We start from the raw sequence: 13,244 nt of genomic DNA, 5'->3' as shown, positions 1-13,244 counted from the left end.
CATAGCTAACAAGTCAAAGAAAAAAAGTGATATTGTGCCGATATGTGCTTTTGCCCTGGGGGTGGTTTTCACCCCCTCTTGGGGGTGAAAAAATATTCGTCCAAAGAAAGTCAGGAAATGGATAAACTGGCTAATTTGAAGTAATTTTTGTTCTATAGAGTTTTTTCACTAAGTCAATACTTTTCGAGTTATTTGGTAGTGAATATGTTCATTTTTTCAACAAAATAACCACGCTTTTAGACGGTTTTTCGCAAATAACTCAAATAGTAGGTATTTTGTCGAAAAAACATTCTTAGCAAAAATATAGCCCGTAAAAAATTTTAAAAAATGGTGTATATATCACGTCTCTACACCTAGTAGAACCAGAGTTATAGCTAATGAAAAATAGGTTCATATTCGTCAAATTCCAAATGGAATACTTTAAGGTGAAATAACCAAAAATAAAGCACATTTCGGGGAAAACTCATTACAACTTATTTAGAGTGTTTAAAAAAAGCTTCATTTTTGTTTTATAAAAAAAATTTCTAGCATCAAAATTAAACAAGTTACGCTCAAAATAAAGTTAGTCCCTTTTGGTTTTGGTAAAAAAATGAGAAAATCACCCCCTAATAGTATCTTAAATGAACTTAATCGTTACGACTTCACAAGTTTCTTGACTCGTGTATATATTATTTATATGATCTGTAAGTTTCATCGGTTCAAAGTCCTTATTATTGAAAGGGCTGTAGTTAAAAGGGGTTGAACGAGTCACTAATCACGAATGTATGCAAATTTAGAAACACCAAATCTTAATCAATTTTTGTCTAACAGAAAAACAAAAAAATACATGATATTCAGAAAAGCAAATCTGACTTTTTTTTGTTATTCGAGATTTTAAAAAAAAAGCATATTTTTCAAAATTTAAATTTTTAAAAATATTATTTTGAAACCAAATTTTTTCAAAAATAAGCACTTTAAATCGATGAATCTTACAGATCATATAAACACAACATAAGTAAAATAATTTGTTTAGCGGTAACGATTAATTTCATTTAAGTTGCTAATTAGGGGGTGGTCTTCCCGATTTTTTTTTTGCAAAAACAAAAGGGACCAACTTTATTTTGAGCGTAACTTGCTTAAATTTAATGCTAGAAACTTTTTGTAAAAACAGAAATAAAGCTTTTTTAAACACTTTAAAAAAGTTACAATGGGTTTACCCCAAATAGTGCTTAATTTTTTGGATATTTCACGTCGAAATATTCTATTTGAAATTTGGTGAATATGAATCTATTTTTCATTGGCTATAACTCTGGTTCTACGAGATCCAGAGTACACCATTTTTTTTTACTTTTTTATAAGCTATATTTTTGCTAAGAACGTTTTTTTCGACAAAATACTTACTTTTTGAGTTATTTGCGAAAAACCGTCTAAAAATGTGGTTATTTTGTTGAAAAATGAAAATATTCACTCGCAAATAACTCGAAAAGTGTTGACTTGGCGAAAAAGCTCTATAGAACAAAAGTTACTTAAAATTAGTCAGTTTACCCATTTCCGGACTTATTTTTGACATATATTTTTTCACCCACAAGAGGGGGTGAAACTCACCCCCAGGGCAAAAGCACACATCGGCACAATATCACTTTTTTTCTTTGACATGTAAGCTATACATATGCCAAATTTCATGTCAATCCAAGGTTCTTTAAAATTTAGAGCAAAAACCGTGAAAGAATGGACTAATAGCAATAAATACAAAATAAGGGGGCAAAATACGCCTGTTGTTATTCAATGTTTTTAACCACTTTGGTGGCACTTAGAACCTTAGTAATTCACTTAGGAAATTCTTTGTAACATACTTAAACCTTGTACCAAATTTTCACTAGTAATACCACCAGAGGTCAAATTATTTCCGGAAATTTTTTTGAGATCATGAATATTTTGAAAATTTCCCGAGTCGCAGACGAGGGAAATTTTCTAAAAATATTCATGATCAAAAAAAATTTCCGGATATTAATTTGACTTCGCGTGGTATTCGGTAAGAAAATTCCACACCAAATTTGCATTTGAAAATCCAAAGCTGCATGAACAGATTAATAGCGCGCCATAGCTTTGTCAGCAATTATTTAGGCTTTCAAATTCGTAATTTCTACTCATTGTAGTTGCATGGGAATACCATTTCAAGATAGAAAATAGTATATTCTTCAATTTTACATAAGTTTTGAGTAACTACAAGTGATAGAAAATGAATCAAAACTAAATTATGTAAACAAATAAAAACCGGTCTGTCAAAAATGTTCTGTTATTGTAAACGTCAAAAAATTTCCACTATAATTCGCTGTTGGGTACCCCACGAGCAAAAAATTTCCGATAAAATACCTCCGTTGCCATGGTGATCTGTCAAAATAACGTATTTTGATTGGTTCAAAATTACAGGTGTGGAATTTTCATTAAAATCGACCTAACAGATTTTGCATAATAAATTTGCAATCTAAATGTTTTTAAAAAAGTTCAAATTTTTTAAAATCTTTCTGAACAAAAAGTAGACCATTTAGAAGTTGTCTAATTTTTTTACATATAAAGAGGTGCTCTACCGATCTAATACAATTTACAGAATTAAAATCGGATTATTTAAGGGGCCTCAGCAATGTTTTAAACTTATAAACAATATTTTTAGAGCAGTAAGGATCTGTTTTTAGGTGGATGTGAGAGGTGGCATTCAGATTTTTACGGATAAAGTTAGGTGACACCTTCAGTAATAATAATTGATTTATGCTCCTTCTCAAATATGCCCGGAACATTAATAAAAAAAAATAAAATATTTAAAAATTTCAAAAAATTTCGTCTTTTTTCTAATTTTTTTGCTTATAACTTTAAAACGATTCATTTTGAAACAAAGTCGTATAGCAGCGGTTCCCAACCTTTTTTCACTGCCGTACCCCTTGAGATAAATTTATTTCAAATTGTACCCCCAAGAAAAAAAAGTTGCAAGAACATTAATCATGGAAAGTAAATATTTACGCAAGAGTTTTTGTTATCTTTTATTTGACAATAAAGTTATTGTTCCAAAATTAGGCCTATATATGTTTCTAGTAAACTTAGTAAATTCTAAATACCAACTGTAAAAAATAATAACAAAGTAAATACAATATTTCTTATCACAAAAATCTACTAGAATTAGCAAATAAGTTTATTGAAAAAAAAAAATCAAAATTATTCTTCAAACAAGTCAAAACTCTTTTAGTGTGACCCTTGGGCCTGTTTTGTTGCACATAATATTTTGAAATCAATATCAAAGGTTGATAAATACACTCTTAAATCAGGACTTGCATTTAGCTTATTCCTATACTTATTCTTAATGAAATCATAGGAAGAGAACGATCTCTCAACTAGTTCTGTGTTTGTAAAAGGAGGTAAAACCAGAAGGGCTTTTGTGGCTAAGGGTCCATATTCATCCCCAATGCTCACCCAGAATTGTCCAAGGGGTTTCTTCTTGAACTCGGATTTCAAGGAGGAGTCACTTAAAAGTTCTAGGAGCTTTTCCATCTCATGAACGGTCAATGTAGCAGTCTTGACGTTTTCTTCATTGAAAGGATCTGCAATCCCGTTCTCTCCGTCACCTCGTTTAGGAAAATACTTTCTAAAAGAGTCCTTCAGGTTTGTCAAATGTGTCACTATTTGATGTTTCACTTTGTCAGATATGGGCAGATTATTGTCACTCAAGAAATCATGAAGCGTGCCAAAAACTTCAGCTTGATTGTTTTGAATACAGGTTTTCCAAAAATCAATTTTCTTCAGCATGGATTCAATTTTGTCAGCAACTTTGAATACTGTAATTGAGCTGTTCTGTAACTCTAAGTTGAGTTTATTGATCTGAGAAAAAATGTCAGCTAAATAAGCAAGTTTTTGAAGCCAATCACTATCATGAAACTTGGAGGCTAAATAAAAAGGATGCTCTTCAAAAAATACTCGCAGTTCATGTCTGAGCTCAAAAAGTCTTGTAAGAACCTTCCCGCGAGATAGCCACCTTACTTTCTTGTGCAAAAGCAACGTGGAGTGAATGCCACCCATACCTTCACAAAGCACTTTGAACAGTCTGGAGTTTGTTGCATTGGCTTTAACAAAGTTGACTACTTTAACTGCTTCATTGAGAACATCATTCAAAGAAGACGGCAACTTTTTGGCTGCAAGACTCTGTCTGTGGATGCAACAATGGCTCCATGCTACGTGGGGGCCACTTCTTTTACGCGCCCTTGAAGACCGATATATATATGCCAGACATTGATTTTCCTCCGTCAGTGCATATACCACACAATTTACCCCAGTCTATTTCTTTTTCACAGAAGTAGCTATAAATCACAGTAGCTATAAATCACATTGAACACATCTTCCCCTATAGTACGCTCAGTTAATGCATGGCACAGCAACAGATTTTCTTCAAACTCCTTGTTGGGATTTACATACCTTGCATTAACAAGTAAGATTGTTAGGGCAGCAATGTCCGTACTTTCATCAACTTAGATGGAAAAAAAATCACTCTCTTTTAATTGCTGAACCACTTTTTCTTCAATGTACTTAAAAATGTCTTGAATTCGCCGTGAAACTGTGTTGTTTGACAGCGGGATGGAGTTCACCTTACGAACAAAGTCCTGACCAAACATACACTGAACAGCATCTTTTATACAAGGGGCTATCAAATCCTCACCTATTGTGTGGTTTTTACCACTTTTTGCAATATGGTAGCTAATTTTGAAAGAGGTTTCCACAGCATTTTCATTATCTCTATTAACTGATGAGAAATAAGAAGAAACCACGCCATCTTTCCCATAATTTTTTGAAAGTCGTTCAAAATAGGTAATTTCTTTATTTTTGTGCTGGGCGTGTTTGGATTCAAGGTGGCGCAAAAGTAAGGAAGGTTTCATGCTACCATGACCTAAAACTTCTCCACAAACAACACATAGTGGGTTTTTACTTTCCTCCTCTCCAGTAAACGAAAAGCCATATTTCAAGTACTCATTTGAATATTTTCGTTTCTTTGAGGAAGTTCCAGTACTAGTACTAGATTTCTGAGGTTTACTATCACTGGTACTCACACAAGAAGAATGTTCTGCTGCTGAGTCCCGGGACGTACTAGGCTTGCTAAGCACCTGACTTGCCGTATCAGTCTGATTTGTTTTAAACGATCCAGTTTTTAACCACTTTTCCATCTTCTTGATTACAGTTAAATCGTTTACAAATCAGTCAAAAACTAACACGCACAATAAGCAAGTAAAAAGTAAACTGAACATAAAATCACGTAATGATTTATCACGTAACGTACGACAAACACATAAAGTCCGCCATTACCAAATATTTTCGGCGTACCCCCAACCAGGCCGTTGCGTACCCCAAGGGGTACGCGTACCCCAGGTTGGGAACCGCTGTCGTATAGGAATAAAACAATGATAATTAAATTTTCTATCAGATGCGATTGGTTAAAAATGTCTTAATTTATCACCCTTGCTGCAAAATAGCAATAAATATAAAATAAGGGGGCAAAACAAGCCTGTCCTTATTCAATGATTTTCCATCACTTAGGTTACACTTGGAACCTTCCTAATTCGCTCAAAAAATTTTTGTAATGTACTAAAACCGTACACCAAATTTCATTAAAATTTACTTACTAGATTTTGAATAATAATTTTGCAATCTAAACTTTTTTTAAAAAATTAAAATTTTTTAAAATCTTGCACAACAAAAACTAGAACATACAAAGATTTGTCAATTTTTTTACATATAAAGAAGTACTCCACCTATCTAATTTACTTTACAGAATTGAAATCGCATTGTTTAAGCAGCCTCAGCAATGTTTTAAAATTATAAACTATTTTTTGGCTTATAAACAAATTAGTCCTGTGGCCAGGAGGGGGTGCTACGGGCTCCTTTATTTAGTTGGACTTACCCAAGACTTTTACGTATATTTTTGACCCGTAGATCACGATTTTTTTGGGTAACAGTTGATCCGGATGTCGATAAGATTGTTATAAACAAAGAACTTGAGGAATTACGTAACATCGATTTCTCGCAAAACAAAACATTTTCTTGTATTTCTTGGGTAATTCTAAGTAAAAAATGTTCTTACAAGTTTTTTCGTAGGATGCATAGTTTTCGAGATAAACGCAGTGGAACTTTCAAAAAATCGAAAAATTGCAATTTTTGAACGCGAATAACTTTTGACTAAAAAATAAAATAGCAATTCTGCTGACCGCATTTGAAAGTTTAAGTCAAACTATACCGGTTTTAATTATTGGCATTACTAAAAATTAATTATTTTTATTATTAAACAAAGCTATTTGTTTATAAGCCAAAAAATTGTTTATAAGTTTAAAACAGTGCTGAGGCCCCTTAAATAATCCGATTTTAATTCCGTAAAATGTATTAGATGGGTAGAGCACTTCTTCATATGTAAAAAAATAGACAACTTCTAAATGGTCTACTTTTTGTTCAGAAAGATTTTAAAAAATTTGAACTTTTTTAAAAACATTTAGATTGCTTTATTATGCAAAATCTATTAAGTCGATTTTAATGAAATTTGGTACACGGTTTTAGTATGTCACAAAAAATTTCCTAAGTGAATTACTAAGGTTCTAAGTGCCACCAAAGTGGTTAAAAACATTGAATAACCACAGGCGTATTTGGCCCCTTATTTTGTATTTATTGCTATATTGCAGAAAAGGTAATACGTTAAGACATTTTTGACCAGTCCTATATCATACAAAATTCAATTATCTTTATTTTATTTCTTTACGACTTTTTTCCAAAACGAATCGTTTTAAAGTTATAAGCAAAGAAACAGAAAAAATCTACGTTTTTCGAAATTTTTAAATATTTTAATTTTTTTGTTAATGTTTCGGGCATATTTGAGAAGGAGCATAAGTCAATTATTATTACTGAAGGTGACACCTAACTTTATCTGCAAAAATCCGAATGCCACCTTTCACATCCAAAAATAGACGTTTTTTCACAGATCCTTACTGGTCTATTTGGCTTATAAACAAATAGCTTTGTTTAATAATAAAAAAATTAATTTTTAGCAATGCAAATAACTAAAACCGGTATAATTTGACTTCAACTTTCAAATGCTGTCAGCAGAATTGCTATTTTATTTTTAAATCAAAAGTTATTCGCGTTCAAAAATTGCAATTTTTCGAATTTTTGAAAGTTCCACTGCGTTTATCTCGAAAACTATGCATCCTACGAAAAAACTTGTAAAAACATTTTTTGCTTAGAATTACCCAAGAAATACAAAAAAATGTTTTATTTTGCGAAAAATCGATGTTATGTAATTCCTCAAGTTCTTTGTTTATAACAATCTTATCGACATCCGGATCAACTGTTACCCAAAAAAATCGTGTTCTACGGGTCAAAAAATACATAAAAATCTTGGGTAAGTCCATCTAAATAAAGGAGCCCGTAGCACCCCCTCCTGGCCACAGGAATAATTTGTTCATTAGCCAAAAAATTGTTTATAACTTTAAAACATTGCTGAGGCTGCTTAAACAATCCGATTTCAATTCCGTAAAGTGCATTAGATAGGTGTAGTACTTATTTATATGTAAAAAAATTGACAAATCTTTGTATGTTCAAGTTTTTGTTGTGCAAGATTTCAAAAAATTTTAATTTTTTAAAAAAAGTTTAGATTGCAAAATTATTATTCAAAATCTAGTAAGTCAATTTTAATGAAATTTGGTGTACGGTTTTAGCACATTACAAAAATTTTCTAAGCGAATTAGGAAGGTTCCAAGTGTAACCTAAGTGATGGAAAATCATTGAATAAGGACAGGCTTGTTTTGCCCCCTTATTTTATATTTATTGCTATTTTGCAGCAAGGATGATAAATTAAGACATTTTTTAACCAATCGCATCTGATAGAAAATTTAATTATCTTTGTTTTATTCCTATGCGACTTTGTTCCAAAATGAATCGTTTTAAAGTTATAAGCAAAAAAATTAGAAACAAACGAAATTTTTTAAAATTTTTAAATATTTTTTTTTTATTAATGTTCCGGGCATATTTGAGAAGGAGCATAAATCAATTATTATTAACGAAGTTATCCCCTAACTTTATCCGCAAAAATCTGAATGCCACCTCTCACATCCACCTAAAAACAGATCCTTACTGGTCTAATCGTTATGCATTGGATATTAGCAGCAAAATATTGGGTGCTTGTACTTAATGTATTGCACATTGGAGACCGCACAGACATCGAGGAAGACCACAAAAACGATGGCTAGACGACATCGAAGCTAAAGTGGGGAGAAATTGCCATCAAATAGCACAAAACAGAGAAGAGTAGAGAGCTCTTGGGGAGGTCTTTGTCCAGGAGTGGATGCAGGCTGAAGAAGACGATACTTTATGTAAATAATAAATAAATATATGTAATAATAAGTAAAGTACATAGTTAGTACAGTGGCGTGCTGGAACTTTTCAAGCTGCCCAGTGATTTTATAGAATAGCGGCCTCCCATCCTCATTTTACCTTCTATTATCAGGATGTTTTATTCGTTATTTATAAAATAAAAAAAACAAAAATATAAATTATTTTTAAATCAAACATAAATCTTTGAATTCAATGATTTTTTTTATTTTCCTATAATTTTTATTTAAGAATAAGCAATCGTGCAAATAATAAATGACATTTATGACAATATTGTATGCAGTAAGATAGAAACCATAATTTCATGAATAAATATAATATGAATTTGATGTAATTAAGATAAAAGTAAAATAAAATTTTGAGAATTTTTCAATTATGTATTAAGTTGAATTTTACTAAATCAATTATACAAGAGGGTACAAAATTTGTACTTACCACAAATACAAGTACAGTGCAAATACTTTAATTTAACAATATTTAAAATGTTAATACAACGAAATAATCTAAACATTTTTTTGCAATTATTTTATAAAACAATTACTTAACCCTCGATCAATAATTTCTGCATTAAAGTAGATTTTTGAGAAAATTCGTCGATTATTTCATCATTTTTAAGCTTATACAGAGCTTCTTTTTCTATAGCCATAAGCATAAATGTTTCCAAGTGATCTTGTGTTAAAGTACATCCGACAAGCGAGACCTGGCGGGTGACCTTAATCGCGGGTGTCACAAATACGTGGTTGCCATATAAAAAATTTAGTTGGGATCTGAAAATTACGTTATTATATATTGTTCACTACGATGTGGACTCTTAACCGACAGCAAAAGAAATGAGCAATCCGTTCCATTTCCAATTAATTTGTTCTACGCGCAACCCGCCAATACTCCTTTGTCTGATTGTACTTCTTAACCTTAACCAATTTTTTATTTATTTAAACGTTGAAAAGCTTATTTCGCAAGATACTTGTGTCACTGAAATAGTTAATAAATGCTTATACACTATTGTGTATAAGCACTTATATCTGATATACATAAGTTGTACTTATGCAAAACAGCGTAACTGCAAGCTATACAATCTTTAGACTTTTTAGTACCACACGGAGGTGAAGTTTTCACGTTATCAACAACATTGCCATTTGTTACTTCATGTTCAATATCACTTAGATTAACATGTTGATGGACAGAACGTCTATAGACGTCTAATTTCCATTTATGTAATATGCCACAACGTCCATAGACTTTGCATTTTTCCATATTCTACTTTGCATAATACATATAGCGTCACAACACTTGCTTATATATTTGACGCACTGTCCGTCAACGCGTTAATAATATCATCATTCATATTTTCTGTATACTGAATATATTCATCATTAACTCGATCTTCTATAATTTCAGTATTTTGCAAAATTCTATTTCTTATTACAATCAATTTCTCAGCAAAATCCACGAGTTCTTCTCTAATTGCAGTCGCAGATATCGTAGGATAAAATTTTTTAGTTTTTCAGTAAATGATTTAAATGCCGTTAAAGGTATTTTTTATTGTATAAAAATTTCTTTTGTCTTGATCAAATCGTTTTTCGATACTTCCAATAATTCGGTCAAAAATCTGCAAGAAATTTTTATATTCTGCGGAGTACATATTAGACGTTTGAAGGAAATTGGAAAACCATAAATATACTTGTATGTATGAAAGTAAATATTATCTGTAGCAATCGATTTATGTAAATAGAGTTTTATTCATTGACTTCAACTGTATTTTACAATTAAAAAAAATTTAATTATTTTTGAAATGTTTTATTATTATTATTAGCAAAATTAACATTCGGTTCAAAATTAAAAAAATATTTATTTTTGTTACATCTAAAATTTTTTGCGAAAGAAACCTATTTGACCGGCCTCAAGAGGCCGCGGCCTCTCGGTGATTGCACCAATTCATTTATATGGCCAGCACGCCACTGAGTTAGTATGTAATTTCATTAGATATTCAAACTAAGAAATTCAAACATCTTACCTTTGGAAGATTTAAAATAAATTCATGAATATTTGCAGATTTAGCAGCATCAATAATAGCATCCATTTCCACTTGTTTGTAATTTGCACCATATGCTATATTCTCAGCTATAGTTTTGTCGAATAGATTTGGCTCTTGTGAGACTATTCCCAACTGAGATCTTAACGACTTCAAATCAACATATCGAATATTTTTATCACTAATTTCCACTTTTCCATAACTAGGATCGTAGAATCTTTCCAGCAGTTGAATAATAGTTGATTTTCCGCAGCCACTTGATCCTACCAAAGCAACTGTCTTTCCTTTTGGAATTAAGAGGTTTAATGCTTTTAGAATTGGTATTGAAGGTCTCGTAGGGTATGAAAAGTAAACTTCAGAATATTCTACATTCTCATCTTCCTACACAAATAGAAAATGCAGATTATTGAAAAAAATCAAATGAAAATTTATACAGAAACTAGCAATATACAGAGTGATTGATTAGTGCCATAAAGCTCAGTAGATCCGCTACAGTAATAGATAGCATTAAAAGTTAATAACAAAAATTGTCGCCAACTTTGGGTTTCACATTACAGAATTAGCTAGAATGTTACAGGATGTTCGATAACATAGTGGCACACGAAACTTATGTTTTTTTAAATGGAATACCTTGTATTTTATTTTATATTCGAAATCTTCTTAACTTCCCCAACACAAAAATATTAAGGTTTGTTATGTTATACAGGGTAGTTACAAAGTTATAACCAAGTTTATATGACAATCGTAACAAGTTCAACTCCCTGTATAAATAAAAATAAGCACAACAACAATTTTATTGATGCCATACTTTTTATTTATTGTCAAAATTTAAAAAAATTATTGATATTGCTAATTTTCCTTATATAAAACACAGGGTGAGTCAAAACGCAAGTACATTATTTTCTCAGTAATTTTAAATGAAAAACCCTGTATTTTATATCACTAATGAAAAGTACCATTGCCGTACTTTAAATTGTTTACAACATTCCCTATGTCTAATTAGTTTTCGAGATATATTTTCATTTTTCAATGGACCAGTAGCGTAGCAACCCAGATCACCATAATTTAATAAAATGGACTCATTTTTTTGGGGTTACGTTAAGAAAGAAGGTTATAAAATACCTTCAACAACAAGGGATGAGATGAAAAATAGAATTCAAAGTGTATTTCGAAGTGTTAATTTACAAATGCTTTGTAGTGTAAGTAACTCATTCAACGACCGTTTTTAGGTATGCATAAATGTGTTACGAGGTCATTTTCTACACCTTATGTAATTAAATATTTAAAATATTTTATTAAAAGTAGCTTTTAATTTTTTTCAAAAATGTTGTATTTTACTGTTACATTTACATGCAAAAGTAGTTTTTAATTCTTTTCACAAAGTGTTGTATTTTGTGTTTGTGTTTTTTTTGTAAATGTTAAAACTAATAAATATTTTTCTTTCTTTATTTGTTACATTTACATACAAAATTAGTTTTTAATAGTTTCAAAAATGTTGTACCTATGCTGTGGTTGTGCTTTTTTTGTAAAATTTATTACTAATATGCTTTTTTCTTTCTTTATTTGCTACATTGTTACATTGATTATCGGATTGATAATCAGTAATTGTATAAATTGTCAGTTTTAGACAATTCATTCATGGCTTACTTAAAATTTGGAGAAATTTAAACACCTCATTAATATTTGCTCTGAAATATGAAAATATCTCGAAAACTAGTAAATCTAGACATAGGGAATATTAAATAAAAATTCAAGTACGGTAATGGTACTTTTAGATAGTGATATAAAATACAGGGTGTTCTATTTAAAATTACTTTAAAATAATGCACTTGCGTTTTGACTCACCCTGTATTCGATATAAAGGAAATTAACAATATCAATCATTTTTGAAAATTTTGACAATAAATAGAAAAAAGAATGTGTGTGTACTTTGTACACACGTAAGAAGTTATACTTCTATTATATGATTTCTTAAAAATAAATATACTTTAAACAGTTTGTTTTAATTTTTTTAAACACCAAACTAATTTTGTGCTTACCGCTTTCAAAAAAATAAAAAAAAGTATAGGATTGCTCCGGACTCGACCTCAAGACCTCTCGATCTCTGGCCGAATGCTATACCAAATACGCTACGAGGACTGTGTCTCAATCGGTTAGGACGTACCTAATGACAATTCACGGTAACAAACAGACTGGAAGGTGAACTATAATAAATATACAATAAAATGTTTTAATAATACTCATCTTACTCCTGAGGAAGACAAATCAAAAGACACAAAAATTATAATAAATATATTTACTAAAAACACTAATATACTTTTTCACACCTTTTCTTGCACTGATATATTTATACATAACTTGAAAGGTTCAGCAACTAAACGCCATACTGTCTGTGTGCGCATTCGCGCAGTATTATGAAATTTTACTCTCAATCGTGTCTAAAGAAGTATAACTTCAAAAATGGCTTCAAAAATGAATAACCATTTTCAATTTCGTTGCAACACGAAACTACACAGCCGCATCATTATTCCAATTCAATCAGAGAGTGCAACAAGTACCTCTACAGGTTTCGAAACTTATTAGTCTCTCATCAGGAGGCACATATGCTGCTCTCTCTGACCCAACTAGGACAAACCCCGGCGTGCAGTCACGGATTGTAACGAACGAAATGGCAGGGATGCCCTAGCAGCAACTGCTAGCAAAAGACTAAGTTTTCAATCTAATAGCAGATAAAGCAACATCAAAAAATGCTACTCCACATCCTACCAGATTGAAAACAATGGGAACCTTCTCTAGTAACACCTCCGAGGCTTCTACAATTTGC

At 31.1% G+C, this 13,244-nt stretch overlaps 1 protein-coding gene across 2 annotated transcripts in view; it reads right to left on the bottom strand.

Moving 5' to 3' along the window:
• Positions 1-13,244, bottom strand: part of LOC126890005 (ATP-dependent translocase ABCB1-like) — a 225,884-nt gene that overhangs the window by 17,701 nt on the left and 194,939 nt on the right. For both annotated transcript variants that reach the window (XM_050658806.1, XM_050658805.1), the window contains exon 18: positions 10,403-10,801. In XM_050658806.1, the coding sequence (XP_050514763.1) occupies positions 10,403-10,801 (399 nt within the window). The remainder of the gene's footprint in view (positions 1-10,402; positions 10,802-13,244) is intronic.

The sequence above is a fragment of the Diabrotica virgifera genome, chromosome 8 (assembly GCF_917563875.1).
Source record: "Diabrotica virgifera virgifera chromosome 8, PGI_DIABVI_V3a".
In the NCBI taxonomy this organism is placed as follows: Eukaryota; Metazoa; Arthropoda; class Insecta; order Coleoptera; family Chrysomelidae; genus Diabrotica; species Diabrotica virgifera.
Note: the sequence above shows the minus strand (reverse complement) of the source record. Positions and strands in the feature narration are given on the sequence as shown.